This window comes from Elephantulus edwardii, unplaced genomic scaffold, assembly GCF_000299155.1.
Source record: "Elephantulus edwardii isolate Elephantulus edwardi_28Jun2011 unplaced genomic scaffold, EleEdw1.0 scaffold00141, whole genome shotgun sequence".
Classification (NCBI taxonomy): domain Eukaryota; kingdom Metazoa; phylum Chordata; class Mammalia; order Macroscelidea; family Macroscelididae; genus Elephantulus; species Elephantulus edwardii.
In genome coordinates this window covers 4,957,801-4,973,430 of record NW_006399891.1, presented here as the reverse complement: position 1 = coordinate 4,973,430, position 15,630 = coordinate 4,957,801, and the positions used below count along the sequence as shown (strand labels likewise).

At 41.0% G+C, this 15,630-nt stretch overlaps 1 protein-coding gene across 1 annotated transcript in view; it reads left to right on the top strand.

Annotated features, from left to right (window-relative positions):
• SMC5 (structural maintenance of chromosomes 5) overlaps positions 1 to 5,235 on the top strand; it is a 118,408-nt gene extending 113,173 nt beyond the window's left edge. Inside the window, exons 23-25 of the mRNA XM_006894404.1 lie at positions 1,514 to 1,693; positions 1,775 to 1,870; positions 5,020 to 5,235. Of these exons, the coding sequence (XP_006894466.1) occupies positions 1,514 to 1,693; positions 1,775 to 1,870; positions 5,020 to 5,163 (420 nt within the window). The 3' untranslated portion in view covers positions 5,164 to 5,235. The remainder of the gene's footprint in view (positions 1 to 1,513; positions 1,694 to 1,774; positions 1,871 to 5,019) is intronic.
• The last annotated feature ends 10,395 nt before the right edge of the window (positions 5,236 to 15,630 follow it).

Sequence of the window (15,630 nt, the reverse complement as noted above, 5' to 3'; positions counted from 1 at the left end):
TCAGATGCTGGGTCATACAGAATTTCTATGTTCAGCTTTTTGAGAAAGTGCCAAACTGCCTTCCAGAACGGTTACACCATTTTACAATCCCACCAACAATGTATGAGTTCCTTTCTTGCCACATCTTCTCCAACATTTATTACTTGCTGCTCTGTTAAACTTTGCCATTGTTAATGGAGTGAGATGTTACCTCATTTTGGTTTTGATTTGCATCTCTCTTAATGCCAGTGATTTGGAGCATTTCTTCAGTTGTCTGTTTGCCATTCAAATATCTTTCTCTGTGGAAATTCTTGCCATGTTGTTTGCGCATTTTGTAATTGGTTTGTCAGTCTTTTGTGTGTGGAGGCCGAGGAGTAGTCTGTAAACTTTTGTTGTAAGACTCTTGTCTGAGATGATATTACCAAAAGTTTGTTCCCAGTCTGTAGGTTTTCTTTTCACTCTGTTGGGAAAAGTTTTTGATGCACACATGGATTTAATCTGTAGAAGGCTCCATGCATCAGTTTTATCCTCTTCAGATTGTGCATTTCTGGTTGTATATGGCAGTCTCTTTATATCTTGGAGTAGTGTGTCTAAGTTTGATCCCAGTTTGTCTCTTATGAACGTTACGGTTTTGGTCTTTACTCCAAGGTCTCTGATCCACCTTGAGTTGATTTTTATGTATTGGATAAGATGTGGATCCTGTTTCAGCTTTCTGCAGGTGGAAGTCCAGTTTTGCCAGCACCATTTATTGAAGAGGTTGTCATTTCCCCATTTGATATCTTTGATTTCCTTGTCGAATATTAGTTGACCATAGATTGCTGGGTCTGTTTCTGGGTTCCATTGGTCTTTGTGCCTGTCATTGTACCAGTACCATGCTGTTTTGGTTACTACTGCTGTGTAGTAGGTTTTGAGGTCAGGGAGTGATAGGCGTCAAACCTCATTTTTGTTTCTCAGAAGTGTTTTGCTTATTTGGTTATTCCTACATATCTGTTGTATTCGTAACGTAAATAAGTCGGAAGACTGTGTAACCTCCTTTTAGGGCATACACAGGAGAGCATAGAAGGAAGGGCAAAACCACAGATTTCTTCACTCAGTTATTTCTAAAAACTAGGAGGAAAAGCATACTACAGTTGAAGAAGGTGCTGATGGCTTAGTGGGTAAGGAGTTACACTGCCACTCAGCTGCTCCGTAGGAGAAAGATGGACAGCCTTGTCCTGGACAGTTTGTTGTTGTTGTTGTTGTTGTTGTTGTTGTGTACTGTCGAGTCAAAACCAACCTTCCGTTGGCTTTTCAGATGCTGTAAATCACATGGGAAAAGACTGCTCATCTTGCTCCTGAGGAGCCACTGATGGCTCACTTGCCTTTGGGTTGGCAGTGCAATTCCTTATTTGATACTTTGTTCTACTTTTAGACTAAATCACTACATTTTAAGCTCTTTAATCTTTTAATTAATTGAGCCAAGCAGTTTTCAAATAATTTTGAGGTTACAGGATGGAGAAACTAATTTTTTATCAAAATTTTTAATGTCTTATAGGAAGACTATGATAAATACGGAATTCGAATTAGAGTCAAATTCCGCAGTAATACACAGCTGCATGAATTAACTCCTCATCATCAGAGTGGTGGTGAAAGAAGTGTTTCTACCATGTTATACTTGATGGCACTTCAGGAGCTTAATAGATGTCCGTTCAGAGTAGTTGATGAAATCAACCAGGTACAGTCATTATTCTTTCACGTGGGTCTTACATATCATTTAATTGATATAAGTGTAATTATTATTATTGTTATTTTTAAGGGAATGGACCCAATCAATGAACGGAGAGTATTTGAAATGGTTGTAAATACTGCCTGTAAAGAAAACACATCTCAGTACTTCTTTATTACTCCAAAGGTAGGTAATGTTGTTGTTGTTGTTGTTGTAATGAGTAACCTAAAAGTGTTTCTGAAGTCCCCCGAGACTTAATCATGTGGTAAGTTTTGACCTAGTGTAACTACAAACAGGAACACTCCTAAGAAAGTGATTGTAAATGTTATAGTAGTAGTTACATTAATAAAGAAGACAAGTGCCGGTAGCATACTTTATCAGAAAACTCATTATCAGAACAAAAATTAATAGGCATAGAACTATCCTAGGCATATTCTAGAACTGAGATGTCCTTCCTACAGCTTGGAACTCACCCCTGTGCTAGGGCCACTTCTCTGACACACACGATGGGAATGGAACCAGTGGCCCTCTGGCCTCCACTTCCCCGGGAACGTCTCTTGTGGCCAGGAGATCTTCCCTCTGTCACCACTGCCCTGGCACAGGGGAGATTATCTCCTCCAGTGAACTGCCCTCTGCTGAGAGTGATAAACATGAAATGGTCTGTAGGAAGTATAGCCAGAAGCTAGAGTCATTGTAGTAAAACATTTCTCTTACTACAGTGTGATGCAATGAGTAAATTTCTAAAACTAAGGTACTAAAAGATGTGTGTATTGATGTAGTTGTTGTTGTTGCTGTGTGCCATCGAGTCACTTGCTACTCATAGTGACCCTGTGTACCTCCTCTGTCCTGTGCCAGTCTCACTATCTCCAACACACCTATCCCGATTACCCCAGTCACTGAATCAGTCCATCTCCTCAAGGGCCTTCCCTTGCTGCGCCTGCCCTCCACCCTCTCAAGCATGATGTCCCTCTCCAAGGACTGGTCTCTCCTCACAACCAAAGTATGTCAGACGAAGCCTCAGAATCCTTGCCTCCAAGGAGCCGCCCAGTTTAACCCTCTCCAGGATGAATCTGTTTGTTTTCTTAGCGGTCCATGGTACATTCAATACTCTTCTCCAGCACCACAGCTCAAAGTCATCAATTCTCCTTCTATCCTCCCTAGTCATTGTCCAACTCTCTGATGCATAACAAGTGATTGCAGAGACCATAGCCTGTATCAGACGCACCTTAGTCTCCAGTGAGACACCATTGCTCTTCAGTACTTTAGAGAGGTTCCTAACAGCAGATTTTCCCATCACAATACGTCTCCTAATTTCTTGGCTGCTGGTGCCAAGAGTGTTGATTGTGGAGCCAAGCAGGCTACAGCTGTGAATAATCTCAATCTTTTCACCATCCATCCTGATGCTGCCAGTTGCTCCAGTGGTGAGAATCTTTGTCTTCTTGACATTGAGCCTCAATCCATATTGGAGGCTGCAGTCCTTGACCCTATGCAGCAAGCGCTTCAGGTCCCCCTCAGTTTCAGCAAGCAGGGTTGTGTCATCTGCATAACGCAGATTGTTGATAGATCTTCCACCAATCCTGACGCCACACTTCTCCTCATAGAGCCCAGCCTCCTGGATGATCTGTTCTGCATGCAGGTTGAAAAGGTATGGAGACAGGACACATCCCTGGTTTATAGCCTTCCCAGTTTTGAACCATGGAGTGTTTCCTTGCTCTGTTCTGATGATTACCTCTTGGTCCAAGTATAGGTTTCCCATTAGCATGATTAAATGTTCTGGGATTCCCATTCTTCTCAGAGTTAGATGCAGTTTGTTATGATCCACACAGTCAAACACGCCTTTGCATAATCAATGAAGCACAGACAGACATTCCTCTGGTATTCCCTGCTTTCAGCCAAGATCCATCTAACATTAGCTTCCATATCCCTGGTACCATGATCCCTTCTAAACCCAGCCTGGACTTCTTGATGTAGTTAAATATTTTAAAAATTAAGTAGTCAAATAAAATTTCACTGAAGAGTCCATGCGTAGTATTGAATAGTGATAATCTGTGATACTTTTTTCAGTGGATACTCTAAGGAGAAATGTGGGGTCAAGATTGGTGGAAGATGTATCAACAATCTGCGATATGCAGATGATACAACCCTGCTTGCTGAAACTGAGGAGGACCTGAAACGCTTGCTGGAGAGGGTCAAGGACTACAGCCTCCAATATGGATTGAGGCTCAATGTCAAGACAAAGATTCTCACCACTGGTCCAATTAGCAGCATCAGGATGCGTGGTGAAGAGATTGAGATTGTTCACAGCTTCAGTTTGCTTGGCTCCACAGTCAACACTCTCGGCACCAGCAGCCAAGAAATTAGAAGACGTATTGCCGTGGGAAAGTCTGCTGTTAGGGACCTCTCCAAAGTACTGAAGAGCAAAGGTGTCTCTCTGGAGACTAAGGTGCGTCTGATACACGCCATGGTCTTTGCGATCACTTGTTATGCATCAGAGAGTTGGACAAGGAGGACTAAGGAGGATAGAAGGAGAATTGATGACTTTGAGCTGTGGTGCTGGAGAAGAGTATTGAGGGTACCATGGACTGCTAGGAAAACCAACAGATTCATCCTGGGAAGGGTCAAACCGGGCTGCTCCTTGGAGGCAAGAATTCTAAGGCTCCGTCTAACATACTTTGGACATGTTGCAAGGAGGGACAGGTCCTTGGAGAGGGACATCTTGCTTGGTAGGGTGGAGGAACAGCGCAGCAGGGGAAGGCCCCCTATGAGGTGGATTGATGCAGTGACTGGGGTAATCAGGATGGGTGTTTCGGAGACGGTGCGATTGGTACAGGACAGAGCAGAGTTTAGGGCTGTTGTGCATAGGGTCGCTATGAGTCGCAAGCGACTCGATGGTACATAACAACAATAACAACAACACTCTAAGGAATAGAATAGTAATTGTGTATTGCTGTTTCTAGCCTGTTGCTTACCAAACGCTTTGACCTATAAACCAAACCACTTTACTAAATTCAGGTTAACCATATTACAGAACTCTACCATATATATTACTTGAAAAGTATTTCGGTAAATGACTGAAATATCCTGGGAAAATTCTGGAATATCTGTTACTTTTCCAGAGTCTACTCAGAGTTATGTGATCCCACTTGACGCTTAGTCTCTAGGGGACCCAGGTGTATAGCGGAGGCCAGGCTTCAGGTATGCTAATTCAGGGAAGCATTGCAGTTTGGTGAAGTATAACATTCTTGAACGCTTCCTGTTTGATTGTATACATCAAAGCTGGAAAATGATGCATCTAGAAACCATTATATAACCATTTGGTTTTTAACACTTCACAGCTCCTTCAGAATCTTCCTTATTCTGAAAAGATGACTGTGCTGTTTGTCTACAATGGTCCTCATATGCTGGAACCAAACAGATGGAATCTAAAGGCTTTCCAGAGGCGGCGGCGGCGTATTACATTCACTCAGCCTTCTCAATAAAAGCAAAGTGGGAGGGGACTTTGGAATGCTGTTCTTAAGTACAGCTCAGCTGAATAAAAGCTAGGATTTTCATTAAAACGGAAAGATCAGTTATTTTTAACCTGCTTTTAAATACAAGTGGATTGATGAAATGGAGACTAGAGTAACTTTTTCCTGGATCTTCATCTGTCAGTAAAAATTAAATCCTCTTCAGTCATTACTGAACTTGAGTCCTTAGCACTTTGACCCATGAGTCGTTGGGTTCCCATGTTAAAGGTATTTACCATTACCATGAAGCAGTACAGTGGAAGGGGCGGTTGCCACAGAAGTTTAGTTGACACAGTAACCTTGAGCTTGAATCACCGAGTAACCTTTAATTACTTTCATACCCTCCAGGTGGCTCTAGATCCTAAGTCATGGTGTTATAGTTAATTTTTTAAAAATTGATATGGAAATTTCTAGTCATAAATGTGCAGAATAAAGTTAACTCATATCTTCCTATTAAACAATTACTCTATGTCCACCAAGAAGCAAGATTTTATGGGCCTTCTACAATATGGTTTTTTTTGAAATTTGATGTGTAAATTTATTGATGGTATTTTGATGGAAAAAGAAGCTCTGGGATTCAAAAAATGCTAACTTGGCATCATTGAATGCCACGAGGTGGTTGTAAGTGATAGAGAAGGCTGCAGGCAAAAGATTAGCAGAGAACTGAATCAGGTGACAAAGTTTTTAAAGAATACCCCTGTAACATGTGTGTATGTGTTTGTGTGTGTGTGTGTTTAATTTAAAGTCACTTGTATTTTACATCTTAAATTTCTAAAGCGTTTTTATAATTATTTTTAGTAAGATTTTTCTGGAGATTTTCATAAACTGATTTTTATGATTTATATTTGAAATTTCTCAGCGTTACATGTAAACAGCAAAGGGAAAGAATTAGTTTGTTTTAAAACATGATGTTTTTAGAATTTACAGGTTCCTTACAGTTTTGGTCTGCCCCATTATCTTAGAAAATCTAATTTCTTTTCTTTCCACATTAAAGAATTAGATGATAAAATAATTTGTTTCTAAGTTATATAATTAAGAGTGGCAAATTCTGGGTTTATTGTGTTTTTGGTTTTTTTTTTTTCAAAGTAAATCTTTTAAGATAATAGACTAGTCTAAGGACATGTCTCAACAGTGGATTGAATCTGTGCTGGTAATAACATGCATTTTTTTCTTTTCCATTCTGCATAAATTAAAGAATTGCACTCAGTTTGGGTCATATATGCTCTGAAATAGCCATTAAAATGTATATTCTCATTAGATTAAATAAAATAATGTACCTTACTTATCTTCTAAGACATTTTCTCCTTAGAAAACTTTTTTTCTCTAATAAATTTTAAATGAACCTTCCCCTCTTAATAAATCTAATGCACAAACTATACAAGTATTTTACAGTAATATTTTTACTGATAGGAATAGGTCATAAGAAAAACTGAGTAACATATTGCTAAATGGATGTTGTTACTAAATGATTTTTATTGTTAAACACTTCATTTACCACCAAAATATCTTTACTGATGCATGCACGGTGGTGAATTAGTTACTGCCCGTCCTCTTTTTTTCTCAAAAATGGCCGTCACTTTGAGTAAAAAGCTTGAAGATGAGGCATGTTTGGGAAAAAAATAGCCAACTCCATTTTTATTTACATATGAAAAAAAAAATGTTCCATACTATGTATTTCTATTTCTCTACACAACAGTTACTACTTGATTTTACATTGAATTTTGAGTTGTGAAGGCTAATTTCTGTATCATTTGAACATCTATGGGAAAAAATGTATGGCAGAAGTCTCAGTCACTAAAAACTTCATATCTTTTCTGCAAAAGTTAAGTTTTAATTACATGCAGGTATTAAGACTGCCCACTCAGAGCCGGACTTAATAAAAGGATAGTTAAAGCCTGAAGGTGACAAATTCTTGATGACTAAATCCTCACTGACCTATATTCGACAGTCTCTAATAAAAGAGGTTTTCATTACTTAAAGTAAAAGGAATTCTTACTGCTAATTGTTTTTTGGACATGTGCTTATTTTCTTTGGCATATGAACCTGCAGTATGTGAAAAATTTATACTTTTTGTCTGGCCTATTGTGTGTTGTACACTCACAAATGGGTATGTAACTTTAAAAAAAGTGCCCTGTGCTGGGAAATGCTACTTTGTTGGTAATAAATACATATTTTCATATTATTCGGGTGTATGTTATTTTAAATGAGAATGATTTGTATACTGTTAACCTTTTAAAAAGTCATTTTGGTGGTCACTGAGGTGAAGAGGGGGGAATGTGTTGAGCACCCAGTGTTTACAGAACAGTCAGGAGTTTCTCAGCATCAGGAGGACAAAATATGGTTGCTTGCCTGCCTGTAAGGAAACTTCTGTCTAAAGAGAATACACGCAGAAAAGGGTTTAAGCCAGATGGCTAGTATAATATTTTTTTAAGTCAGATCTACTTTATCACTTACTTTTAGACAGCTTTCTTAATTTGGTTTCCTTATTCATAAAGTGAGGATAACACAGTTGATTAAATGACGTCAAGAGCAATGCTAGGGTAGCCTAGTAGCAGACATTTAAATGTTTCCTTCTAGCTTCATATTTGAAATCTTAGCATAAGTAACATTCTGAATATTTAACACATGAAAAATTAAGAGTTATCTTTTAAGTAAATTTTAATGCAAAGTTTTTTTCTTTTCATGTTGTCAGTTTTTCAAAGGATATAGACACTAGGGGCTCATTGTTCATGTACCCTGTTTCCTTTCATGAAATATGAATATTATTCAATGAGATAAACTGCCCTAAAGATAGTTACACAGTCTTTCTCATTATTTTTGGTTAGTGAAAAACCTTACAGATAATACTGTTAGAACTCCTCTCATTACTTTTTTCATAAACATCATCTTTTTTCTGAAAAGTTAAATCAACAGAATCAGCAAATTTGAGCAATTTTACTTTGTTGACAATTTGTGCTTGGTTTTTCTTATTCCCAATGAATGTGTTAAGTGTGGAAGGTTTTGGTTTTGGTTTTGGTTTGTTTTTTTAATTTTAACCACCTGGCCAACTGACTGGAAGAGATCTATATTTGTTCCCATCCCAAGGAATGGTGACCCAACAGAGTGTGCAAACTATAGAATATCATTAATTTCACATGCAAGCAAGATTCTACTGAAGATTATCCAAAAACTACTGGAACAACACATCAGCAGAGAACTGCCAGAAGTCCAGGCTGGGTTTAGAAGGGGTCATGGTACTAGGGATATTGTAGCTAATGTTAGATGGATCTTAGCTGAAAGCAGGGAATACCAGAGGAATATCTATATGTGCTTCATTGACTATGCAAAGGCGTTTTTGACTGTGTGGATCATAACAAACTGTGGCTGACTCTGAGAAGAATGGGAATCCCAGAACACTTGATCGTGCTAATGAGAAACCTCTATGGGGAACAAGAGGCAGTCATCAGAACAGAGCAAGGAAACACTGCATGGTTCAAAATTTGGAAGGGCATACGCCAGGGATGTGTCCTGTCTCCATACCTTTTCAACCTGTATGCAGAACAGATCATCCGGGAGACTGGGCTCTATGAGAAGTGTGGCATCAGGATTAACAATTTGCGTTATGCAGATGACACAACACTGCTTGCTGAAACTCAGGAGGACCTCAAGCGCTTGCTCCTTGGAAGCAAGGCAGAGGGTCAAGGACTGCAGCCTCCAATATGGATTGAGGCTCAATGTCAAGAAGACAAAGATTCTCACCACTGGGCCAATTGGCAGCATCAGGATGGATGGTGAAGAGATTGAGATTGTTCACAGCTTCAGTTTGCTTGGCTCCACAGTCAACACTCTCGGCACCAGCAGCCAAGAAATTAGGAGACGTATTGTGATGGGAAAGTCTGCTGTTAGGGACCTCTCCAAAGTACTAAAGAGCAAAGGTGGTCTCTTTAGAGACTAAGGTGTGTCTGATACAGGCCATGGTCTTTGCGATCACTTGTTATGCCTCGGAGAGTTGGGCAATGACTAAGGAGGATAGAATTGATGCCTTTGAGCTGTGGTGCTGGAGAAGAGTATTGAGGGTACCATGGACTGCTAGGAAAACCAACAGGTTCATCCTGGAAAGGGTCAAACCGGGCTGCTCCTTGGAGGCAAGGATTCTAAGGCTCTGTCTAACATACTTTGGACATGTAGCAAGGAGGGACAGGTCCTTGAAGAAGAACATCATGCTTGTTGGGAGGGTGGAGGGATGGCGCAGAAGGGGAAGCCCTCCCCGCCCCCCATGAGGTGAATTGATGCAGTGATTGGGGTAATAGGGATGGGTGTATCAGAGACGGTGCAATTGGCACAGAACAGAGCAGAGTTTAGGGATATTGTATATAGGGTTGCTGTAAGTCACAAGTGACTCGACAGCACATAACAACATTAAGTTATTACAATTTGCTCATTGCTCAGAAAAACAATTGCTCATGATTGGCTGAAAATTGGTTCTTTTCAAACAAGCCAGTTCCATTAAAATCCAAAGAGAAAGAAGACAGGGTAGTCTGGCTGCTTCTGAAAACTGCCGAGAGGTCCTGGGGAAGCTGGCAGCGTCCTGAAAATAGCCGTGGCTCTGCTACCCGGGCCTCATCTGAGAAGCGGCACAAGTTGGCTATTATTAGGTCAGAAACACCTAAAAGGTGTTCTGTCTCCGTAGACTTTCATGACCCTACCTGCCTGGCTGCCTTTTGTTAGTAATCACTTTTGTGTATATTGCATTCAAGGTGGAGATTGAGGTGAAGAGACAACCAAGATAATAAGGGGTGGATTGAAAGAAGGCTGGTGTGTGTGAGTTGGTTGGGGAGAAGTTATCCATAAGTTAATCCCAAATATCTCAGTGACATACTCTTTACCTTTATAAGGCATCTGGCTTGCCAAGAACTAACACCACATAGGTCATTTCCTTTTCAGATGTGAATCATGGAAAGGGATCGTGCAGTTAAAGTTAGCACAGCTGTATTTAAGGTGATGGTGTCAACTGGATGTCATGATAGCCTGTTTATATACCTCTACATCAGCATTTTAATATCTGTTATTTGTCATATACAATAAACAGGAACTTAATAATATTACAACTTTCCCAAGTTTGTAAATGGCAGATATGGAATTGAAAACCAGGTGTTGATGGTTCTTCCAGAATACCCTATTGCTGCCCTGAACACCCCATGGGTGACCAGGAGAACAGATATTACAGAGGGTGCAGCTGGAATGCTCTCTGGAGCCAAAAATGTTGAGGCTTCGCCTCATATGTTTTGGGCATGTTGATAGTAGGGGCTATTCCATGGAGAAGGACATGATGTTGGAGAGGATGGAGGGTCAGTGAAGGTTCCGAGGAAGATCCTAAACCAGGTGGATTGACAAAATGACTGCTGCATTGGGTTCTTGTGTTAGGAAGTGAGGATGGTTTAGGACAGAACAGGATTCAGACTCATTCATCTGGTTGCTGTGAGTCATACTCGACGGCACCTGTCACCCAGCTTCCAGAATCCCTTGTCTGAAGAGGTGGAGATAGACCATCAACTAGTGGGCATATGGTTCTCTTTCTCAAGAATAAGATGCTTCTCTAATACACCCTTGAACTAGTTTGGGTACAGGTTTCCTTTGTTATGAGAGAGACCCAATTACAACTTAGAAGATAAGCTGTGCTCTTTAAACAAGCCATCTGGGACTGAGAGGCTAACACACTTCTGTTTGTCGTATAAAAATCTTTAGGTTCCTTCTGGAAGAAGGTTCTGAAGCAAGATGGCTGCTTCACCTCTTTCCCACATAATCTGTGCCTAAACCAGCAAGAAGGGGTGGAAAAAGCAGTTCTCTTAGAAGCACGGTCTGCAGGAGGCATGTATCTGGCACAGTGTAATGCACTGGAAGCTTTTGGTAGAGTCCTCTTCCACATTGTGGCTGTGTATCAGAGTTAATCACGAGCCATTCTCAAGGACAGGGGTGAGTGGATCCATAGATGGACAGAAGTCTCTGCCACATCCCACAGGAGAAAACTGATTACCCTTTGGTCTGTTGGCAATGTTTTTAGGAGGGGAAAAATTTGGTACGTTCCCACTCAGTCATTTTCATGGAGTCAGAAGCAACTCGTGGCTGACCTTCCAGAAGTTTTTCAGGTGCTATAAGTTATACAGGAGGAGTTTGCTCATCTTTCTCCTGTTGGATTTAAACTTTTGGGTTGGCAGGGCAGTTCCTTACTCAGTAGACTGCTCGATAAAAATCCCGAGTTGTTATGACAGCCTTTGAAGCTGTGTTACTGAGTTCCTAGTTAACTCCCCACTGCACCACACTACCTTGGCACATTCTACTATTGATTTACTGTGTTTTCTTTTTCCTCCTTAGCATTTATCACTACTTATTTGTGATACAAGGATTTCTGGCCATGTAGCTCCTCAAGAATTGTACTGCTAATGCAAAGGCGGTGCCTCTGAATCCACCAGTTGCTCCACAGGAGAAAGATGAGCAGTATCTTCCTCTAATTTAAAACCTCTGCAGGCCTGCTGGAGGCCAGCTGCAAGTCAGTTTTGACTTGACAGCAATGAATTTGATTTTCTCTAGTTTGAATCATGCAAGTATTTTTTTGTTCCCTCAGTACGCCAGGGATGTGTCCTAATTCCATACCTTTTCAACCTGTATGCAGAGCAGATTACCCGAGAGACTGGGCTCTATGAGGGGAAGTGTGGCGTTAGGATTGGTGGAAGATCTATCAACAATCTACGTTATGCAGATGACACAACCCTGCTCGCTGAAACTGAGGAGGACCTCATGCACTTACTGCAGAGGGTCAAGGACTGCAGCCTTCAGTATGGACTGAGGTTCAGTGTCAAGAAGACAAAGATTCTCACCACTGGACCAATCAGTAGCATCAGGATGGATGGCGAAGAGATTGAGATTGTTCACAGCTTCAGTTTCCTTAGCTCCACGGTCAACACTCTTGGCACCAGCAGCCAGGAAATAAAAAAACGTATTGCGATGGGAAAGTCTGCTGTTAGGGACCTCTCTAAAGTACTCAAGAGCAACGGTGTCTCTCTGGAGACTAAGGTGCGTCTGATACAGGCCATGGTCTTTGCGATCACTTGTTATGCATCAGAGAGTTAGACAATGACTAGGGAGGACAGAAGGAGAATTGACGCCTTTGAGCTGTGGTGCTGGAGAAGAGTATTGAATGTACCATGGACTGCCAAGAAAACAAACATCCATCCTAGAGAGGGTTAAACCAGGCTACTCCTTGGAGGCAAGGATTCTGGGGCTTCGTCTGACATACTTTGGACATGTTGTAAGGAGAGACAGGTCCTTGGAGAGGGACATCATGCTTGGGAGGGTGGAGGAACAGCGCAGCAGGGGAAGACCCCTAATGAGGTGGATTGATTCAGTGACTGGGGTAATCGGGATGGGTGTGTCAGAGGCAATGAGATTGGCACAGGTTAGAGCAGGGTTTAGGGCTGTTGTACATAGGGTCACTATGAGCCGCAAACGACTTGACGGCACATAACAACAGCTAGATTATTAATTTTTCTAAAGGCAGAAGTCTTACGTTGATCTCTACCTTCCAAGAGCCTAGAAAAGTGTGGTGAGCTTTACCTTAGTAATTGTAGTGTGAAATGAATACCCCTTCTCAGACTCTAGGCAGATTAAGCTTGTTTTTCTGTAATTTTTCGCTCATTTCTTAATTTACAAGTAGTATGAGTGAGGAACTATACTATCTGCAGGGTGCGGGGAGGATGCCAGCAAAGGACTCTTCCTATAAAACGACTTTCCAGAAACTGGGAATTGAAAGAAGATGGAATGTCAGAAGGCTTCATGAAGCTATAGAATGTGGGTTCAGAACATGTACACACACTGTCCTAGAATGTGGGAGAGTTCATCCAGTTGTCGGCAACTGATCTCAAGCAATTTATACACAATTATTAGGATTCTTGTTGGTAAATCATTTACTATGGATGAGGGTAAGCAATTAGGTTACAATGGTGAGTTGATCTTCATTCTCCCCCATTTATTGCAAACAGACTCAACCTGAGTTCTAAGCATCACCTGGAGCTCTCTGTCCTTTGAGAGAGATTTTGAATCCCTCTGCATGAACGGTTCCAGATAGGAGATACTATTTTGTCCTATAAGTGGCTGTCAAACAACAAAAAACCCATAGTTGTAAATAATAACTGATTGCAGGACTATTGGAGATCGAAACTTTCAGCAACATTTCTGAGGAAAAAGGTGTTAGGTGTTGCTGGTTTATATACCAGGTGCGTACCATTGCCATCAAATTGATACAAATTCATGGTAACAGTCCCTCAGTTTCTGAAGCTTTAGCTCACTAAGTGAAATGATGCCCAACTTTCTCTGACAGAGTGACCAGCAGGTTCGAACTGCTCACATTTCAGTCACCAGCCCAACTTTTCACTAACTCATCAGGGCTCCTTGTTTCTAAAACAATACATACTGTTGATACATTTAATTTCTCAATGAGGACCGTATCTAATATTCATTATGCTAATTATAAGCCATCAATTAAGTAAGAATTCACTTCACACCTTCACTGTGCTAATTAACAAAGCCTCTGTCTGGTATTAATACATGGTTAGCGGAAGCACTTGTGGTGGCTTTGTTCCCACTACAGACTTCCTCTTTACGGCACAAAAAATGTAAGTGATCAGACAGTTGACTCCACAAACACTTGCACATGGTATTGCATGACCTCTGCTGGGGTAAGCAGCTCTGGGGCACAGTGTTACATGTCGGGTGCATGGCCAAAAGGTCATTTGAATCCACCAGAATTGCTCCATGAGAAAGAGACGGGCAGTGCCCGCCTGTAATTATAGTCCAGAAACCCAGTAGAGCATCACTATGAGTCATAACCTAGTAGATAGCACTCTTGAGCATGCTCGCCTTCTGTGTGTGTATGTGTGTAAAATAACCACTCTTGAAAAACGTGCAATTAGGGTGTTCCTTAGCAGCAAGAATGGTGAGACTTTCTCTCACATACCTTGGGCTGGTTGTCAGGAGGGACCAGTCATTGGAAAAAGACATTATGCTGGACATGTAGAGCCAGCAAAGGAGAGAAGGACCCTCAGATGGATTGACACAGTGACTGCTCAGTGGGCTTGAGCACGGTGCAGATTGTGAGGATGGTTTGTAAGGACAAGGAAAGTTTCAATTTCTCATAGGATCACTAAGCACTGACTCATAAGTTTAAAAGTTTTTTCTAAATTTTGTAGCTCCTCCCTTTTTAGTTAACTACTAGATTGGAGGTGGCTTTGAGAGAAATACTTAAAGCACACATTTGACTAATGAAATCTGAACTGATGCTGTGCTAAAAATAGACGTGGAGCCAACTACAGGAATGAGCAGTGTGCGTGTGTGTGTTTTATATCTACTACTTGTCTGTCAGTTGTTTCTACTCGGATGGCTTGTGAGTGCCTGTGATGCTGAAAATTATGCATCAGGATTTCAAAAGCCAGCAGGGTCAGCCATGGTGGTCAAGCCTCAGCAAAACTTTAAAACTAAGACAGACTAGAAAAACAAGACTGGCCTCCCACTTGTGAGACAGATAATGAACCCTTGCAAACCCTAACAGCAGAACATGGTCTGAAACAGTGCTGGGAGGTAAGTTACAGAAGGCATTCAGAATACAAGGGAGGAGAAAGAGCTGCAGATACTCGTTAGTAATTGGAACATGGAATGTACAAAATATGAATCCAGAAGAATTGAAAGTTGTTGAAAACGAGATGGAACACCTAAAGATAGAACTCCTAGGCATTGTGTGAGATCAGATGCACTGGTAGTAGCCATTCTGAATCAGACAACATGATCTCTGCTGGGAAGGAGCTCTTGAAGTGCAATGTCAGTGATGAGGATAATCATATGCATACATACCTGCAAGCAAGACCTGTTAACGTGTCTCTTCCTCACACATATGCACCACCTCGCTAATCAATTTCTACAATATAAAATTGATTGAACATCTTGATTGCATGGGAAAAGTTGCAAACGAAGAAGGACTAGTAAGAAAGGGCTGTGGTGATAGAAATGAGTCCAGAAAACAAATGATAGAATTTTGTATTACAATTTACTCATTAAACAACATTATACACATGGACATTGCCTGAAAGAATGCACAGGAGTAGAATTGATGACATCTGGGAAAAGAAGAAGTGGAGAAGTTCACTATCAGTCAAAATAAGGCCAAGGACTGATTGTGGAATAGGTAATCAATTGCTCATATGCAAGTTCCGTTTGTAGGAGAGGAGAATGAAAATGAGCCCATGAGAGTCATTATATGATCTTGATCACATCTCAACTGAATTCGAAGCACTGAATACTAATGACCAAAGACCAAATGAGCTGTGGGACGAAATCCAGGACATACACAAAGAAAGCAAAAGGTTATTAAAAAATTTAAAAAGACAGGAAAGAAAAGACTTAAGGTTAATGCCA